Below are 20,378 nucleotides of genomic sequence, written 5' to 3' on the forward strand. Positions count from 1 at the left end.
GTACTCCTATTCATCGACGACCGTATCGAGTTTCTGCGTCGGAACGCCGAGTAATTCAAAGTGAAGTGAACAAAATGCTAGACAATAAACATCATTGAGCCTTCTTCGAGTCACTGAGCGTCACCTGTAGTGTTGGTTAAAAAAAGGATGGCATGTGGCGCTTCTGTGTAGACTACCGTCATCTGAACAACATTACTAAGAAGGATGTCTACCCGCTCCCACGTATAGACGATGCCCTTGACTGCCTCCACGGTTCCAGCTATTTCTCTTCTATTGGTCTTCGTTCTGGATACTGGCAGATTGCTGTTGACGGTATGGACAAAGAAAAAACCGCGTTCATCACACCTGATGGCATATACCAATTTAAAGTAATGCCGTGTGGATTATGCAACACCCCTGCCACCTTTGAGCGTGTGATGGACTCCTTGCTCCGAGGTTTCAAACCGTCCACCTCTGTCCGCCCACATCTGTCTCTGCTACCTCGACGACGTCATCGTCTTCTCGCCCACGTTCGACACTCATCTTGAGTGTCTAACAGCTATACTTGATGCATTTCGAAAGGCGAAGCTGCAACTTAACTCGTCCAAATGTCGTTTCGGCCGCCGCCAAATTACTGTTCTGGGCCACCTCGTTGACGATTCCGGAATACAGCCTGATCCCAACAAAACTCGCGCTGTCCGAGAATTTCCGGTCCCGAAGACAGCCGAAGACGTTCGAAGTTATGTAGGGCTATGCTCGTACTTTCGTGGTTTGTTCAAAATTATGCGGCGGTTGCTAGACCCCTCACTAATCTTTTGAAGAAAGGCGTACAATTCTCGTGGCGTACTGCAGAAGCCGCCGCCTTCTCTCGTATCGTCACTCTTCTCTCCTCACCACCCATGCTCGCCCGCTTCGACCCTGATTCCCCTACAGAATTGCGTAGAGATGCCAGCAGTCATGGCGCAGGTGCCATCTTAGCCCAGCGTCAGCGTGGGCAGAATCGCGTTATTGCTTATGCAAGCCGCCTCCTCACACCATCGGAGCGCAACTATTCCATTACGGAACGAGAATGCCTTGTTATAGTCTGGGCGGTTGCGAAGTTCGGTCCTTACCTTTACGGTCGCCCTTTTTCCGTAGTCGCTGACCATCATGCTCGCTTCTGGCTCTCATCGCTACAAGATCCTACAGGCCGGCTTGGTCGATGGGCTTTGAGGCTACAAGAATTTTCATATTCCGTTGTCTACAAGTCTGGCCGCCTGCACCAAGACGCTGACAGCTTGTCGCGTTACCCTGTTGACGACCCTGACTTCTCCAATATTACCAGTGCTACTTGCGTATTCTCTGTATCGCAGCTACTTCATTTCGCCTACGAACAACGTCGTGACGCCTACATCAGAGCACTCAGCGACCGTTTTGAGCACTCTCCAGCCGGTGCCACTCTACGCCTCTTCGTCCTCCGCGACGGTAGTCTGTACCGTCGTAACCTTCATCCGGACGGCTCTGAGTTCCTACTTGTCGTACCTAAACACCTCCGCTTAACCGTTCCAGAAGAGCTTCACGACGCACCAACGGCAGGACACCTCGGCGTATCTCGAACCTATGACCGTGTACGTCGCCGTTTTTTCCGACCGGGCCTTGCCCGTTCCGTACGACGTTACGCCGCCACTTGTGAACTTTGCCAACGACGCAAGAAGCCTTCCCAGCTCCCCGCTGGTTACCTGCAGCCGCTCGACATCCCTGCCGAGCCCATCCATCGTGTCGGCTTAGACCTTCTTGGCCCATTTCCGGAATCTACATCAGGAAACAAGTGGGTTGCAGTCGCGGCGGACTATGCGACCCGCTACGCCGTAGCCCGCACTCTTCCGACCAGCTGCGCAACTGATGTTACGGCCTTCCTCCTGCATGATATCATTCTTATTCATGGTGCTCCGCGTCAATTGCTAAAAGACCGTGGCAGAACGTTCTTAGCCAAAGTCATTGACGACTTCATGCGTGCCTGCTCAATACAGCATAAATTTACCACCTCCTACCACCCTCAAACGAACGGCCTCACTGAGCGTTTGAACCGCACCCTTACAGACATGCTATCCAAATACATTTCAGACGACCACCGTGACTGGGACCAGGCTCTACCATACATTACATTTGCGTACAACTCTTCCCGTCTCGAAACTGCTGGCTTTTCGCCTTTTTACCTCCTTATGGCCGTCAACCGACGCTACCACTGGACACTGCGCTTCCGTCCACCACAGCTTCAACTAGCCCTTATGCCCGTGATGGTATCGCCCATGCTGACCATGCTCGCCAACTTGCGCGCGCTCGTCTAGAAGTCTCTCAAGGCAAACAAAAGCAACGCTACGACCTCCGTCACCGTGATGTCCATTTTGTGCCCGGCACCCTCGTGTTGCTTTGGTCACCATCGCGTAAAGTTGGCCTGTGTGAAAAACTGCTTTCCTGCTACACAGGCCCATATCGCGTGCTCCTCCAAGTGACCGATGTCACGCATGAAATCGTTCTAGCCACGCCTACTACGTCCTCCGCTGTGGCAACCAGTGACATTGTCCACGTCACCCGACTCAAACCCTACAACTCTCCATGCGCGTTGTATATTTAACAGCACCGTGACGGCACTTTTGCCGCCGGGGGGTAGTATTACGATATCATCGAGCGATGCTCACGGGACGAGCCCCCGCGAGAACAACGACGAAGTGGGTCTGCCCCTTGGCGCGAGCGAGTGTCGGCCTGACGGTCTGGCTCCAGTGTAAATAGCCTGTATATAGCCTCTTTCATCTGTGTCTTTGCACACGTAACAATATTGTTCCAATTCCTCAATTCTGTATGACAGCTTGGCATTCTCAGCGCGAAGAACCTGGTTTAGTTTCTGCTTTCAGTTCAGTATTTCTGCTTTCAGTTCAGTCACCTCTTGAAACTTATCTTTTATGCTCCTCAAGTGTGCCCTGAGGTCCCGCCTCAAACCTTCAATGGCCTTAGGCTCTTTCGACATTGCACAAAAAAAAGTGTACGTCAATGCACTAACAACACCAGTAACAAGAATCAAACAAGTGCAAGAAAGCTGATTGGTTCGTCAGAAGTGCACAGATTCTATGACTCTTTGGCTAAATAAGGATATTCCGCTCACGTGCAAAAGCAGAGGCAAAATTTAGATGTGGCTCCGTAGCGCGCTGTTGCCGAACTGAGACAGGTGCTCGCTCCGTTCACGGTTTTATGCTGTGGTTTGGCGCTCGTCCGACCCTTGCGCAGTCGCAGAAGAGTAGCCTAGGCCACGTGATTCCGATCACTGTTGTGGTGTAGACACATGCAGGACTGCAGACGTCAGAAGGGGCGATAGCAGGTTGGTCGAGTCCGGTTGCGGGCTGCGAAAGCAGAGGCAACATTTAGATGTGGCTCTGTAGTACACTGCTGCCGAGCTTTGCCGAACATAAAGTATCTTTCGGTGCGTAAGTTATACATTTTCACCACATGGACGTGTTTGACGCCGTTTGCGGTTACATACAGTCAGCTAAACGTATAAGTTTTTGAATATTTTTGTTTGGTTTTTTGTTTTTGTTTGTTCATTTTTCACTACAAGTAACAAGTAAAAGTTTCAGCACACAATTCTTGGCCAATTCCACAGTGTGTGTATGAGCCACAGTATGAGGTCATCGTCGTCGTAGTCGTCATCATCATCATCATCATAATCATCAATATTCGCTCATATGATATGGCGCGTTTGGATGATGCCACTGAGTCGTGGAAGACGAGCACTGACCAATGCGTCCTGTAGTACGGATTCTAATTGAACAGTGTCACGTTTTATAGACCGCGTGCGTATGTGTGCAGAAGCTTGATGTGGGCGAGTTGGTTTTGCATACTTGAAGAGCGCTACGAAGCAGCGGACTAAACGAGGAACATGTACGACGGGCAAGGTGCCTTGTCCGTCGTTCCCGTAGATGCGCTCTTCCCGTAGATGTGGACGATGACGTTGCCTCCTCTCGACGCGAACCATTGTCAACCGTGATCAACCGTACTACGGCGGCGGCTGTGTATGGGGTAGCCGCGCGGGCCGTCTTGAAAGCGATATGCCATGGCAGACAGAGTGCGCCGAGTGCTGATGGATTCGTGTGTGCTGTGTTCTCGCCGCTTAATTGGTGTTGAAGCGAGAAGCAGTACGAAAGTGATTTTGCCCGCTGCTGTGGGTCCTATCTTGAAAGCGATCTTGTCTTACGTGACGGACAGATGTACTAGTTTCCTCCTTGGGCAGGAATGGAAATGCTTACGCACTTAAAGAAGCAAAGTGTGAACGTGTACATGTCGCTATTAAATCTGAAATCAGCGTGTCGAAACACGCTAGAGACCTTCAAAAGAGACGCTGAGGCTTCAGACCTCTGCCATGTTTGTAACGAGCACAACTATAACGAAAGTTAAAGATATGTAAGTAAACATAAACTACTCCAATTTGTTTTTTATATGCGCATTTCTTGCAATAAGATTTAGGTTCTGAGTAGATCTCCTAATGGAGCAAAGTGTTCAGAGTATTCTCTGTGGATTATGCTGTCTTTGTTGTTTCTTTCAGTATGAAGACTTCATGGACAATTTCACGGTAATACATCCTCTACATTCACCTATTTTATTCTACGTACGCTTATTAGAATTGCGTGCCTTCTGTACACAATTTGCAATTATCATAATGTTGATGGCTATTGCGAAGAAGGGGTGTTCACATTTGAAAGTGAGTGGCGCCAAGTGCTCGAGCAGACGCGCCAAGTAAACAGTTTTGCAGAGTAAAAAGCACTGCACGCGAACAGACCAGTTCATAGCCATTAACGAAAAGTGACAACAACCGTCTAAAGCCTGTTTCACATGATGCGATTTTCATCGAGCCGAAAGTGTGATTTCGGTCCCATGCGATGGAAATCGCAATCACTACTACTAACGAACGAACACAACTATTGCAGCAGTATCCTATGGGGAGGGGATGCGCTACGAACTACTCGTGCTGTTAACATGTAATACAAGGTCACTCAAAAAACCTTGAACTTCAGTGTTAAAATGCGTTTTTTCACCAAGGAACATAATGGGATGAAGGGAGACATGAGGCTAGAGGGAAATGATTCTTGCTCTCTGCTTCGGCTTCCCCACATTCCAGGAGGACGTGGAGCAAGGTGACTTTCCCACTACACCTACCACATGTTGGTGGTTCATCAGCAGTTACCGAGGAACTGTGGGAGCCATATATGTGTCGTATTCTGAATCGACAGAATAGGACATGATTCGTAATGCTTTCGCTGTGGAGGGCCAGGGATCCAACTGTGGCTTGACTACGAGGAGATTATGGTTTGTTTAAGCGCCCCTCAAGTGCTTTCAGTGACTCCTCCGTTTATTTCGGAGAAAAGGCTTGAGATCTGAGGCAGGGACGGAAGCATAGGATTGATAGCTTGCGATGCAATTGATGTGGCGATTTCATGAGCAAACATATTACCCTTTATGCCCTTACGCCCGGGTACCCAGCAGATGACATGCTGCTGATAAATATACATTGCGCAAAGAATGGAATGAAGCTTCGTAAGTACAGAGTTTCTGTGTTCGTACAGTGATATTAAGGCTTTTACAACGCTTAGCGAGTATGTAAATACAATAGTTTTTTTTAACGTTTTAATTTGCTTATATGCTTGACAGTCGACAATAGTGCATAGGCCTCAATGTAAAGCTACTTGTTTCCGGGTGGAAGGCACCAGGTTCAGAGAAGGATCCGACTGCTGCATAAAGCACGCCAGCACGTTACTTAGAAGCGTCAGTGCAAAACTATGCACGCGTACTTCGTCTGAAGTTTTAGGAAATGCATTGGAATATGTGCCTATCTGACATGTTTTGTTACCTCTAGAAATGATTGCCGCCGCTGCCACCGCGGCAATGGCTTCGCTGGGACCGTCAAGTTATGCTCGAGAATTTGAACTCCTATTTCCTCAGAAAGCTTTATTAGCGCAGAGAGAATGGTCCTCTAGCTCTTTGTCGGCTATTAAACAGCGCTGCTGATCTCACATCTTATATAGTTACATAAAAGGGATGGTCGCGGTTTGCGTGCAACTAGAGCACGACCTCTGAAGATGAAGTGACCACTCATTAGCTTCAACGTTGTGACTTTTTACTGGACTTATCCTGAAGGCACCGGGCACCAAGCGAATACCTAGGTGGTGAACAGGGTCAAGTATCTTCAAGGCGATTGGACTGGCAGATTGATACACTATGGCCCCATAGTCTATGAATGTACGTATGAGACTTTGGTACACGTTCATGAGACGCTTCCTGTCGCTGCTCCGTGTTGCATGCGATAGAATATTAAGGCGGTTCATTGTGTTTAGACATTTAGCTTTTAGGTGCTTCAAGTGTGGAATGAAGGTTAGTTTCGAGCCTAATGTGACGCCTAAAAATTTGCGTTCTGTGGCAACTGGTATGTGCTGTCTACGTAGTTCTACATTGGGCTGTGCAAATAAGCCTCTTTTTCGTGTGAAAAGGACACAGGAGCTTTTAGGAGGATTGAGTTTAAAGTCGTTTTCTTCTGCCCATATACGCACTTTGTTCAAGCAAAGCTGAACAAGTAGCTCACAAATTATAAGGTTACATGACCTGAAACCTAACTGTACGTCATCTGCGTATACCGAATAAAGCATACTATGCGGTATAGATAAGCGCAAGGAATTTATTTTAACGATATAAAACAATACAGCTTAATAGGCCACCTTGCGGCACCCCAGTTTCTTTTGTAAATGGCCTACATAGAGCATTGTCAATTATAACATGAAATGTACGGCGTGATAAGTAACATTCAATTACATTAAGCACATTGCCTCGAAAACCCATTTCCGAGCGCACAATCCCATATCTCAAAGTTGTGTCATATGCCTTTTCCATGCTAAGAAAACACAAAGAAAGAACTGCTTATAAATTAAGGCGTCGCGAATGTCTTCCTAAATGCGCACGAGATGGTCAGCAGTCGACCGACCCTCTCTGAAGCCAGTCAAGCATTCTCTTCGATTCAAGCAACAGTAGAAAGACGGCAATTTATCGTTTTCTCGAAGAGTTTGCATAAGCCACTCCCGAGTGCTACTGGACGGTAACTTGCAACGTCGGTCGGGTCTTTGCCCTGTTTCAAGACCGGTACTAAGATAGCTTCTTTCCATGAGGATGGCAAGTATGCAGCAGCTGAAACATGGTTGAAAAGTGCCAGAAGTGTAAGTTGTGTGCCAGTGTATAGGTTTTTAAGCAAGTAATACATGATCCGATGGAGAGCTCATACATACGCTCAAGGTAGCTCTAAGCTCGGCAATAATAAAATGACAGCTGCGCGGTAGGTTTGGAATGGATTTACCGTTTATTTGCTTAAGTACTGCTACTTGCTTGTATTTAACGAATGAGTTTATGGAGCTTGATACACACAGGAAGTGTATGCCAAGGGCGTCGGCCTGGTTTTCTAAGGTATATCCTTGGTCATCGATCAAAGGTAATGAATTGATGTGCTGCCCTTTTAGCCTTCTCAGCCCATTTGATACGTTACCTTCCTGGGTACAGGAACTGACGCCTCAGAAAAACCTGTCCCAGCTTGCTCTCCTTGCCTGCTGTCTCGTGCGCCGTCCTTGTGACTTGATATGTTGAAATCCAGTGACATTTTCCGCCGTTGCATGTTGCTGCCGTCTGCCCCGTGCCTTATTCGGTGTCTTTCGTGCATCTCTGCTGTCTACGTTCTACAAAGAAACGCGTTTCTTAAATGATTGGCCGTTTGTTTGCTGAATGAACTTTTTGGGTGCATCAACAATAAAAGCGGTAAAATATGCTACATGGTTATCTATGCTAAAATCGCCTATAAAATCTTGTGATAAGTAAGTAGGTTCCTTAAAACGCTTCCAATCAGCCGAGTGAAGTTCCCAGCGAGGAACATGCGGATGAATGTCGTGTTCTGCTACTAAGTTCAGAGTCACCGGGAATTCGTCACTTCCAAACGAATTTTCTATAACATTCCATTCTGAGTAATGAACAAATATGGAAGATCAAAGCGATAAAGCTGTCGAAGAATATTGAATTCTGCGCAATATTATCGTAGGTAGGTTCTTTCGTATTAAACAGGCACACACCAGACCTCACAAGAAAGGATTCGATCAATCGACCCTTCAAATCAGACTGGGAGTCTCCACGAAGATTGTTATGAGCATTACAGTCCCCGACGATAAGAAACAGGTCATGGAAGTTCGTTAATAAGGCCGAAAAATTTTGTTTGGCTCAGGTGATAGCTCAGAGATATGCAGGTAGAGCAGACGGTAACTAATTTACTAAAAAGAATTGCTTCCACAGCAAGTGCCTCGAAGGACGTGCGAAAGAGCAAGTGTTGGCAAGCAACAGTTTGGTCGACAACTGTGGCTACACCGCCGGATTTGGTGTTAGCCTCGTCCCGGACTTTGCGAAAAACAGCGCATGACCGGAAAAATTTGTCTACGTAGCTTTTAAATGCGTTTCCTGAACACACAGTACCATTGGATTACGTTTGTGTTAAAGTTCTGTTATGTCATCAAGATTGTGGAGAAGACCTCTCGCATTCCATTATATAATTTGTGTGTCCATTTTGGCTGAGTTTGATACTGTTTGCTCTGGAAAGGAAAAATTTGTTGACACGACCTTGTCCGGGAGCCGTGAGGCACGATTTGCTGTTGCAGCGGTCGCGAGAATCGCCGCACTCCCGGGCCACTTGCTGCACCGTCTGGCCTAGGGCTGTGTCTATCGACTCCTTGCAGTCGCATGATTTCCGCTCACTGGAGTGGGATGTTTTCATGATAGGCTTGGCTCGGAAAGGAGGGCCTTAGAGGCCAGCAACCCAAAGGTCGATAGACACTACCTCAGCAATAGCGCGTGAGAGCTGGCTGCTGTCACCTGAGGGGCTGGTGGCGCTGTTACGGCTACACCCTTTGTGGTCTGGGCTGATGCAGGAGTCTGCTGCGGTCTTGTCCTCTTACGCGCCACAACAGCATACCATGCGGTAAGAAGGAAGGAAATGCGCTTTCGCGCTTCCTGAAAGGAAATGTTCCCTTTTACTTATAGGGTGGTTATCTTTTTTCCTTTCAGTCACGTACGGCGAGCTCTATTAAAAAGCTGCACGTCCACGGTCACATTTGGGACAGTGCAGTGCGCCGTTACACTCATTTGAGGGGCGATTGTGGACACCTCACTGTGAACAGGTTTGTCGGCCCCGGCAGCTTTGTGAACCGTGACTATACCTCTAATACTTGAAACATTTCCGAGGGTTCGGGATGTATGGTCGGACTCGGATTTTATCCTATTTGTAATATTTCTGGCCGCACACTTGATGCAAAGCTGACGATCAGATATTTAGTTGGAAAATATTTGTGTTCCCGTTTGATTATAATTCTCTTTACTATGGTGGTGATCTGTTCCTTCCAGCTATCTAGGAGCTCGTCCTTGCTCAGATTCAACAGATCATCGTCGGAAATCACTCCTTTGCTTGTGTTCATGAATTGATGTGGCGTCATCTGATGTTCACGTTACTGAATGAGACCAGATTTAGGAACTTACCATGCCGTTTATCGCGGACATCAAGTAAGAGATCGCCGCTAGCCATCCTCATGACTTCGTAGCCTGGGCCATTTGATTCGAAGAGACATTTCGCATACGTAAAAGATGAAATCAATCTGCCCTTTCATCGTTTTCACTGTGAATTGCGTGAAACCGTTGGAAGGTTTCTTTTCGTTGGCTAAGAAACTGCAACTTTTCTTCAGTGCGCCCTCTTATGTTAAGACGGTGATCAGGCAGACTGCGGAAGGACGATGAATCCATATATATTTAATTTTCGCGGCCATGCAAGTTGCCACCAGCGAGCCAACAAGGGGACACAAGAACACCTGAAAGAAACGCAGGCGCCAGCCGTGAATAGCCAGTAAAACCTGGTAGAGCCTAGGCTGGATAAACCACACCAAGTTAACCGTTCCTGCCTGGAAAAGTGGAAGTAAAAGGGAGTGAGTAGAAGCCAGGAAAGATTGAAAATAACAGAGAATGACGAAGATCAGGGAGGAAAGAAAAATGCAACTACCAATTTCTCCCGGATGGGTCAGTCCGTAGGTGCAGTCTAAGTGAAGCCGAGGCCACAGGAGCGTACTGCCCCCACCGAGGGGCCTTAAAGGCCCAAACACGCCGCAGTGGCCAACGCACAAGATCCCCCTTTTCTCGTACACGGCTAAGCCGCTTGCGGTTAGATGCCGGCGCGTCGAAGCCTCTTGTGCGTGGGCACGTGGTGTCGCAACACACCAAACGCCTGCTGACGCAGACACCCCTGCGGGGACATGGCCACATAGTATCCGAGGTTTCAATGTCGCGCTATACGCGGCACCACTTAGTTGCAGTCTGTTCGTGTAGGCTTTCACGCGTATTCCCGATAAGTATGGCGTCTGATTTCTAGGTGCTGTTTCTTCCGCTGCGAAACGCGATTACTTATCGTGCTCGCGAAGCGAATGCGGAAACTACATCATCATCATCATCATCATCATCATGATCATCATCATCATTATCATCATCAGCCTGGTTACGCCCACTGCAGGGCAAATGCCTCTCCCATACTTCTCCAACAATCCCGGTCATGTACTAATTGTGGCCATGCCATGCCTGCAAAGTTCTTAATCTCATCCGCCCACCTAACTTTCTGCCGCCCCCTGCTACGCTTCCCTTCCCTTGGGATCCAGTCCGTAACCCTTAATGACCATCGGTTATCTTCCCTCCTCATTACATGTCCTGCCCATGCCCTTTTCTTTTTCTTGATTTCAACTAAGATGTCATTAACTCGCGTTTGTTCCCTCACCCAATCTGCTCTTTTCTTATCCCTTAACGTTACACCTATCATTCTTCTTTCCATAGCTCGTTGCGTCGTCCTCAATTTCAGTAGAACCTTTTTCGTAAGCCTCTAGGTTTCTGCCCCGTAGGTGAGTACTGGTAAGACACAGCTATTATATACTTTTCTCTTGAGGGATAATGGCAACCTGCTGTTCATGATCTGAGAATGCCTGCCAAACGCACCCCAGCCCATTCTTATTCTTCTGATTATTTCCGTCTCATGATCCGGATCCGCCGTCACTACCTGCCTTAAGTAGATGTATTCCCTTACGACTTCCAGTGCCTCGCTACCTATTATAAATTGCTGTTCTCTTCCGAGACTGTTAAGCATTACTTTAGTTTTCTGCAGATTAATTTTTAGACCCACTCTTCTGCTTTGCCTCTCCAGGTCAGTGAGCATGCATTGCAATTGGTCCCCTGAGTTACTAAGCAAGGCAATATCATCAGCGAATTGCAAGTTACTAAGGTATTCTCCATTAACTTTTATCCCCAATTCTTCCCAATCCAGGTCTCTGAATACCTCCTGTAAACACGCTGTGAATAGCATTGGAGATATCGTATCTCCCTGCCTGACGCCTTTCTTTATTGGGATTTTGTTGCTTGCTTTATGGAGGACTACGGTGGCTGTGGAGCCGCTATAGATATCTTTCAGTATTTTTACATACGGCTCGTCTACACCCTGATTCTGTAATGCCTCTATGACTGCTGAGGTTTCGACAGAATCAAACGCTTTCTCGTAATCAATTAAAGCTATAGATAAGGGTTGGTTATATTCCGCACATTTCTCTATCACCTGATTGATAGTGTGAATATGATCTATTGTTGAGTAGCCTTTACGGAATCCTGTCTGGTCCTTTGCATGACAGAAGTCTAAGGTGCTCCTGATTCTATTTGCGATTACCTTAGTAAATAGTTTGTAGGCAATGGACAGTAAGCTGATCGGTCTATAATTTTTCAAGTCTTTGGCGTCCCCTTTTTTATAGATTAGGATTATGTTAGCGTTCTTCCAAGATTCCGGTACGCTCGAGGTCATGAGGCATTGCGTATACAGGGTGGCCAGTTTCTCTAGAACAATCTGTCCACCATCCTTCAACAAATATGTTGTTACCTGATCCTCCCCCTTTGCATATCTCCCAAGGCTTTCTTTACTTCTTCCGGCGTTACCTTTGGGATTTCGAATTCCTCTGGATTAATTTCTCTTCCATTATCGTGGAGGGTGCCACTGGTACTGTATAAATCTCTGTAGAAATCCTCAGCCACTTGAACTATCTCATCCATATTAGTAATGATATTGCCGGCTTTGCCTCTTAACACATACATCTGATTCTTGCCAATTCCGAGTTTCTTGTTCACTGTTTTTAGGCTTCCTCCGTTCCTGAGAGCATGTTCAATTCTATCCATATTATACTTCCTTATGTCAGCTGTCTTACGCTTGTTGAATAACTTCGAAAGTTCTGCCAGTTATATTCTAGCTGTAGGGTTAGATGATTTCATACATTGGCGTTATTTGATCAGATCTTTCGTCTCCTGGGATAGTTTACCTCCTATAGGAAACTACATGTCGTAATTAATTTTCTACAGTAGCATACTTAACATTTTGACTAGGAATAAAAGGCATCGTTAACTCGTGTAGCAAGCGTTAATGCACGATAAGCGTAATTTGAACAGTCTCTTCCTCTTTTTTCTGCTGCGTCATTTTTTCCTACACGGAAACCAATGAACCTTCAATATGTTGCAGACTTTGTATCGTTACTGCGCCTGTATTAAACCTCACTTTAAATGGTAATTACATATTGCATTTAGTTTAGAGCATTGGACTTCTTTTGTTTAGATCGTGGTCGCGGGATCGAATCCCGGCCACGGCGGCCGCATTACGGTTGGGGCGAAATGCGAAAACACCCGTGTGCTTAGATTTAGGTGCACGTTAAAGAACCTCAGGTGGTCGAAATTTCAGGAGTCCTTCACTACGGCGTGCCTCATAATCAGAAAGTGGTTTTGGCACGTTAAACCCCACAATTTAATTTTTTTCTGTTGTTTATACTGTTAGTAACATCACTAAGTATTTTAAGAAACTAGTTCACGGTAAATATTGTCACGTTGTTGTGCCGGTGAAGAGCGATGCAGTGTCAAAAGTATGAGTTACAAATTTGCCTATTTATTAGGTGAACTTGTGCCCAGCAAAACAAGTAACACTCAAACGCAACGATACCAGCCATGGTTGCTTAGTGGCTATGGTGTCGCGTTGATAAGCACCAGGTCGCGGGATAAAATCGCGGCCACGGCGGCTCCATTTCTATGGGGACGAAATGCGAACACACCCGTGCACTTAGGTTTAGGTGTACGTTAGAAAACCCAGGTGGTCCAAATTTCCGCAGTCCTCCCCTACAGCGTGACTCATAATCAGATCGTGGTTTTGGCGCGTAAAACCCCATACTTCAATTTAATTTCAAGCGCCACGATAGTGGTGAGCAAAGTCGGCGAGCAAAGTCTGATTTGCGGGTTAAGCGCGTCGGCTTTCGTGCACGACTCGTCGAAAGTTCGATGGTAATCGCTGGTGCCCGCGAGTCTTGCAGAAACTGCTACACAATTCGTATGGCGATGTAGGCAGAGTTGGCTTAAGTCCGCGGTGCAAATTTCTGCAGCGCGAAGCACTAACAGGCGTAAAGAAAGGTAAGAAAAAAACGTACAAATAAAGCCGCTCATGTTTGTCCTCTTGCATTCTTTCTTCCTTTCTCATTTTTACAGTTTTTTCGGACTTCAGTACTTCGTGGTGCTGAAATTTACACAACGCGCGTCGCACGTGCAACCTGATTACAGAAAGTTCGCTGAGGACAGACACATATCAGATACAATCAACGATCAGATTCCAGTAAGTTCCAATCATGCAGTAGTACCTTGGGCTGAGAGATAACATGTTTGCGAGTGCAATGCAGTTCCATAGAAAAGGATAAGTATACGGGTCCATGCCCCCCTCTTAAACAGTATCGTCCCGATGCAAAAAACTAAAGAACATGCAGTAATGAAAGATAACTAACAAACAAAGAAAGAGAGTCCAACTGGAAGAAGGGCTTAAGGCGCTCAACTTGGACTACTTCAGTCCGTGAGCGGCGCCGCTGTGATTGCGAAATGCCGTCTGGCACGAGCGTCAGATGATCATGTAAGGTCAGAAATGGCGCCGCAATAGTTCCGCACTGAGTCCTCGTCGGCTAATCAGGGTCCAGACCCAAACAGGGCAACGGGGACCCAACGCTGCGTCGTCGAAGGGTGTAGGGCCGGCTGTCGGTCTTCTCCTGGTTCTTGATGCGCAGGAGCTGTCGGGCTTCTTCGGCGTGCTGCAGATAGGTGGCGACGACGAGATTCTCTTCGTTGGTAATGTGCGGAAACATGGCTTCGCTAGTCATTGTCAGGCTTCTTCCGTAAACCAGCTTGAACGGCGTCATCTCCGTTGTTTCTTGCACCAACGTAGTTTCTTGTTAGCGGCTGAAATCCAGTCCTCGCGAAAAGAAATGCCGTCCCCGTGTCAATAGCCTTTCAACTCTAGCCTTACCTTGCTTCTCTCTCTATCTCCTATAAAACACGCGCAACTATGTGGAAAGCAGGCAAACACCTTGTTTTTATACGCAGTAGATAACAAATTGAAAAAATCAGAATTGCGCAGTGAAGTCAGCCATCTAATAATAATATTTGAGGTTTTACGTGCCAAAACCACTTTCTGATTATGAGGCACGCCGTAGTGGAGAACTCCGGAAATTTTGACCACCTGGGGTTCTTTAACGTGCGCCTAAATCTAAGCACACGGGTGTTTTCGCATTTCGCCGCCATCGAAATGCGGCCGCCGTGGCCTGGATTCGATCCCGCGACCTCGTGCTCAGCAGCCCAACACCATAGCCACTGAGCAACCACGGCGGGTGTGAAGTCAGCCAGTTGCATTCATTCCTGCGAATGATGCATCCTTTCAAGTTGGGGCGGTTCTTCCACGTCCGCAGCTAATCAATTGTGTAGACATATCACGAAGCATAAGCCATCCCCAACAAGCGAGAGCGAAATTTGCAATGAGTTTGCAATTACATGTATTACTGCTTAAACTCCTATAAAGATATCCTGTCATTACTGCTTCTATAAATAAAGCATCGTGCAACTTGCAAGATATAGAAATACAGCATGACGTTTGTGTGTCTGAATCTTCTTTTTGTTATATTGGGAGACGCAACTGTTTATTGATTTTTCCATGGTGGGATTTAATGGCATGTGTGTGCAGACTCCCCAAATTCTACTCAGCCTAGCTCGCGCGGAATCAGACTCAGCCAAAATTCTACTCAACCGACCTTGCTCCGACTCAAATTCACAAAAATCTTACTCAGCCACGTTCACACAAACTCAGCCTCACTGGTTGGTCCTAATCTTTGTGAGCTGGCTTTTGAGTGAGTTCACCAACCTATGTATGAATTACATTATATTAAAGTTGTGAACTGTGTTGTGCATAAGCAACCATTGCATTGGTATTACATTAAACTTCTGAAGTGCTACAGAGAGCTGTTGAAATACTACAGAACCCGAATGTGGCAACAGGTACCCTATGGTCACAACAGAAGTGTTTCTGAAGTAATGCGACCAACTTCTGTGGTACTACAGAAAAATGTTGTTGTACGACAGAAACATATCATTGCAACACGCCCCCAATTGTCATAACAGAAGTATTCCTGAAGTAATGCGACAAACTTCTGTTGTACTACAGAGAACTTTTGTACGACGGCAACTTATCGTCGCAACATGTACCCAATGATGAAAACAGAAAGGCACTGAAATTATGCGATGCGACAAGCTTCTGTAGTGCCCAGTTGAAAAAGACAACAGGAATTCCTGTCGCAACTACAGAAATTTCTGTTGTACGACAGATGTTCCGGACGTTTCTGTAATTGACAGACATTTGTGACGTTACGACCGAAATTTTGATGTCGCAACAGGAGCATTCTGTCGCGAAGACCAAGAGTTCTGAAGTCGCAACAGAAACGTTCTGTCGCGACAACAAGAGTTCTGTAGTCGGAACAACAGCTTTCTATCGTGACAGTGACTCTGACGTTACGATAGCAATTCTGACCTCGCAACAGAAACATTTGGTCGTGACGGCCGAGAGTTTTGAAGTGGCAACAGAAGCGCGTTTCGTCGCTGCCCTTTAAAATTGTACTTCAATTTCGCATCGGTGGTGTACACTGTACTTTTTTTCTTGCGCGGTATTCAGGCGCGTTTCTCTGAAGCCGGCAATGCTGATAGCACCGACACCGGTATTAAAGTCGACGTGGCCAATTGTTATAATTGTGCCGTGACGACGTGGCACCACAACCCAACGCCCTACCGGCCTCCTCAAATTCGGCTGCTGATCGAAATCATACCATCTGCGCGAATGACTGCGGATCCGTTTTTTTTATTTGGTAAGATGTGGCACACAGGCCTGTAAACTTACATGTGCGGTTACACTGACCCATTAGTTAATTTCCAAGAAATATTTCACAAGCTTATGCTAAGCGGAAAAGGAGTTTTGGGTTGTTCCACAAAGTTGCGTGACAAGCTGTCTCGCTTGGGTCTCAGTAATCTGGTACAGCGCTGCCGTGAGAAGCCAGCATGCTGTCAGAATAAAGACTCAACCACGAGTGTTTATGTAGCCATTTTGCATTGAACACACGAATTATATGCGCGCTCAAAAGTGTAAAGAGCGAGAGACAACTGTCAAAATTAGCAGTAACAATCCTAACAGTCTCCCTGGTCAGCGTTGTCTATTTCTGAATTTCTTATTCAATATGGATATCGTACAGCAAAATCGATGTTCTCTTACTCCACGATGTACCTGTCGATGGTAACAACACTTTTGCTTTTCTAGAGATGCGGCAGTTGACGCGGTGGAGTGAAAGCGCATCTTGGCTTTTAATATGCAAATGGAAACACCAATGCAGACAGCGATTTTTACTGTTGACATAGCCAAAATGTACTCTGACAGACATCTGCGGCGTGGTGCAGTGGTAAGATGCTGGGCTCGGGACCCTCACGTCCCAATTTCGAATCCCGGGTGGATAGAACTACAGACGACAGAGCTACAGAAACAACGTCCCAAAATACGACAGAATTAAAACTTCCTGTTGTGTTTTTCAAGCGGGTAACGCCTGCTTCCCCTCCGCCGTGGTTCGGCCTGGATTGCACTATCTTCGGCATCGGTCCACGTGTGGGGATTGCTTAACGCCCGCCTCACCTGAGCCGTGGGTCGGCCCGGCATTACACTATCTCCGGTATCGGCCCATGTATGGGGAGTTTCTTGCTTACCACGCCAACCACACGAAAATTTCCTTGGACGGTAGAGGTTTACAGCTTCGCTGTAAAGGTTAGGGGTGCCAGCTTATAAGCCTTCCGAAATATTCAGAGATGACTTGCATACGTAATTACGGCATACGCGCCGCAGTGGACGAACACAGCCGGCGCTAAGATTTAAGTTCACTAGACAACATGCATTCCACATTCAGTAACATCACACAGATCACTGGCTGTTATTTCCGGGGCAGAAGTGGGCTTACGGGTTGGTGCTGGTTATTGAGTTCGGTGTAAGAATATGGCTAGGAGCAGGAACAGCTTATGCGCAATCACGAGCGATACACAAACATAATTTCTCCAAAAGCTCACGCTGAGCACAGGTAGCGCGAGTGTCTATCTCGTTGCGCTGACACGACAACTTCGCTGCAGTCGAATTTAGAATACTGCACATGCGGTGAGGGTAGCTATATGGGCTTGGTAATAGGTCAGCTTGTAATCTGTTGTAGCGCAGGCGGTGCGACACCGACATAGAACGCACACGAGACAACACGCAGTGCTGAACGAGCGGCTGCGAACAGCAGTGAAATTCCGTAATGTCACCGCGCACTGAACTTCAAGAACCGCTCTTGCATGCTCCAAAAGAAATTGAAACTTCGAAGCGTTTTTTTAATTTACAAAACATTCGAAATATTTGCTCCTAATAAAGACAGCTGAATAGTATTAGAACGCACAGGTTTCCTTATTACATTTGAACAATTATGTGGCACGTGCCACAAAACTTGGTATCAAGCTACCCTGGGCGTCCCACGAGTCGCACAGTGAAATTAGCAGTCGTGTGAAATGAGGCTTCTGAAACTCGCAGTGCAACTCGTGCGACTGCAGAGAGTTTTTTTTGCTCTAGTGGCAGTATTCGAAACAGCGTTAAGGCGAAAAATGCATCCGAAGGTTGTCGTTTGCGCATGACGTGCGAGCTGTACTTAAAAAGCAAGAGAAGGCAAATAAGCCCGTTTGATTCTACACGGCAGAGTCCACTTCGCAGGGCACGTGAATACCGCAAAAATATTTTCTACGTTCTCGCTGAAAGTTCGCGTTTTGGTTTTGGTATGCGGAGAAGCTGAAGAAAATTGGGACGAGTCGTTTGAGTGTGGATGAATGTGACGAAACAATACGGCAGGCATCCACAAAAGAGTGTCCATCTGCGTTTTATCACTACCCCAGTCTAACTACAAAATATGGTTTCTCATTTACTAGAATAACTGGGGCGATCACGCGGTCAATTATGAACTTGTGTAAATACAGGCCTCCTACCAGCACGCACCCGCACTACGTGCGCACGAGAATCGTTTATAGCCTAAACATAAAGCATAGTTGCCTGTTTAAGGATCACAGAAGTCAACGGATGTGTGATCCCTCGCTAGTGGAACTGATCAGTAAACCATCCACAACAAATCGTGCTGTGTGATGGATTCGCTTAAAATGGCGTGGAAGATATGGCAATGCCCAAAGATGACAAGAAAAGCCCGGCCTAAGCCGCATTTTCTTATTTTTTTGTAATACATCAAATTACTTTTTCCCACGGCGAACACGCTTCATCTTTTGTGGCCACGGGAACCATACTGTACGAGAAGTTGAGGATCAGTGTGGTCATTAGCAAGAGGAACAGGCTTCGTATGTGTGGCATTACAACGGTTTTCGGACGCAGTGACCTTCTTCACGGGTAGGAGGGTTAAAAGGTTTCCGTGCATGTGGCAACGCGATATTGTTTAGTACACTCATTCTTAATAATGGCGCAGTACTACTACCAAAATTCACTGATCGTAAAACTGTTTACGAGCATAACGTTTTCATATTATATGGTGTTGTGAAAACAACATAAGCCGCAACCAAGACAAAAAGCCTGTCCCACAAACGATAGCGGCAGCTGTTCCCCACACAGTCTTGTTCTATAGGAATCCCACGCGTAGGTTCAAGTCAAGACGATGGACGTTTCGCTTCTCTAGCTCTTTACGATTCTGTGCCCTGACTGCCAGTAGACATTCTGCACATAGGATAGTCGTTTCCGTCCCACCATGCCATCATCGCATTGTTCACGAGGTTGACACGTGAGTTCGCATGCGTTGGATTGCTATTTCGTTCCCCTTTCTCCGCAGCCGCCCACAGCAATTGTTTATGATTATTTTACCAGCACGATCCTGCTCACATTATCCAGCAATCAAGCTAGTTTTGCAGCAAATGGATATTGTTTATAAGACGTAGCTTGCCCTTAAAATGATTCATGATTTTTACTTATTCAAGGCGACTGATTTTTCAAATTAATTTATAGAGGTCGTTGGGTGACCTTCGAACATTGTACCAGAATAAAGTATTGTGTAAAGTAGGTAGTTTTGCAGCACTGCTTAGAACTGGCCGAATGTCTGAATTCGCAGAAAATCATGCGAACTACGTATAAAAAGCGCTTGAAATTCTGCGAAAGGCCAAAATTTGTGAATGTGTCTATTTCGCCTAACTTCTTGTTTCAGCCCGATGTCAAAGCCATCGTTTCAGCAGTTTTGGAGGAGTGCGCGAGGTCAGCGTGAATAGCTGACGAGCCCGGTGGCCTCTGACGCAAGCCAGGAGGAAGCTTGATCACCACCCTCTGCAATAAACGTGGAACCATAATTGTCCTGGCTTGAGAGAGTTTTCTCACCGAACAAAACATTGCCAATATGCAACACTTTTTCCTGCAGACTTGTTGTGTTTGTTGGATTTCGTTAGAAATGGATCCAAGGTAATTTCTGCGAGCACATTTACGAGGTAGTAAGAGGGTAAAAAGCCATTGAAGCATGGAACTCACTTTTCAGTAGAAGCCATATGAAACGTACGTGCGCATCAATCAAATAAGCACATTGTTTACCTTCAAGTATAGAATAATTATGATTTAAAATTAAAGATACGTCCTTCAATTGGAAATCAGCAGGTACAATGAAAACAGTGTCAAATCTTCAAAAGCTTGCCAATGGAAGTAAGAACGGTCGATATTCACCATGTAAACATTTCTTGCAGAAACGAAAATAATATTCGCACAAACGTTCACAATCGCGTCATTGCTAGCAAATAGTGCGCCTTACCGACAAGACTGAGAATTTTATCTTTATGTGGATTGGTTATTCAACAAGAAAAAGCTACATACACTGCATCTATAGTGAAAATCAATGAAGCAGTCATATGCTGGCACTAAC

The 20,378-nt window shown here is 46.3% G+C and overlaps 1 protein-coding gene across 2 annotated transcripts in view; it reads left to right on the top strand.

Moving 5' to 3' along the window:
* The window catches only part of LOC142566739 (uncharacterized), a 206,675-nt gene extending 186,872 nt beyond the window's left edge, over window positions 1–19,803 (top strand). Inside the window, exons 4-5 of one of the 2 annotated variants that reach the window (XM_075677607.1) lie at window positions 4,553–4,579; window positions 19,680–19,803. In XM_075677607.1, the coding sequence (XP_075533722.1) occupies window positions 4,553–4,579; window positions 19,680–19,736 (84 nt within the window). In that variant the 3' untranslated portion in view covers window positions 19,737–19,803. The remainder of the gene's footprint in view (window positions 1–4,552; window positions 4,580–19,679) is intronic. The other variant, XM_075677608.1, reaches the window with a different exon arrangement.
* The last annotated feature ends 575 nt before the right edge of the window (window positions 19,804–20,378 follow it).

Source organism: Dermacentor variabilis, unplaced genomic scaffold (assembly GCF_050947875.1).
Source record: "Dermacentor variabilis isolate Ectoservices unplaced genomic scaffold, ASM5094787v1 scaffold_13, whole genome shotgun sequence".
Taxonomy (NCBI): domain Eukaryota; kingdom Metazoa; phylum Arthropoda; class Arachnida; order Ixodida; family Ixodidae; genus Dermacentor; species Dermacentor variabilis.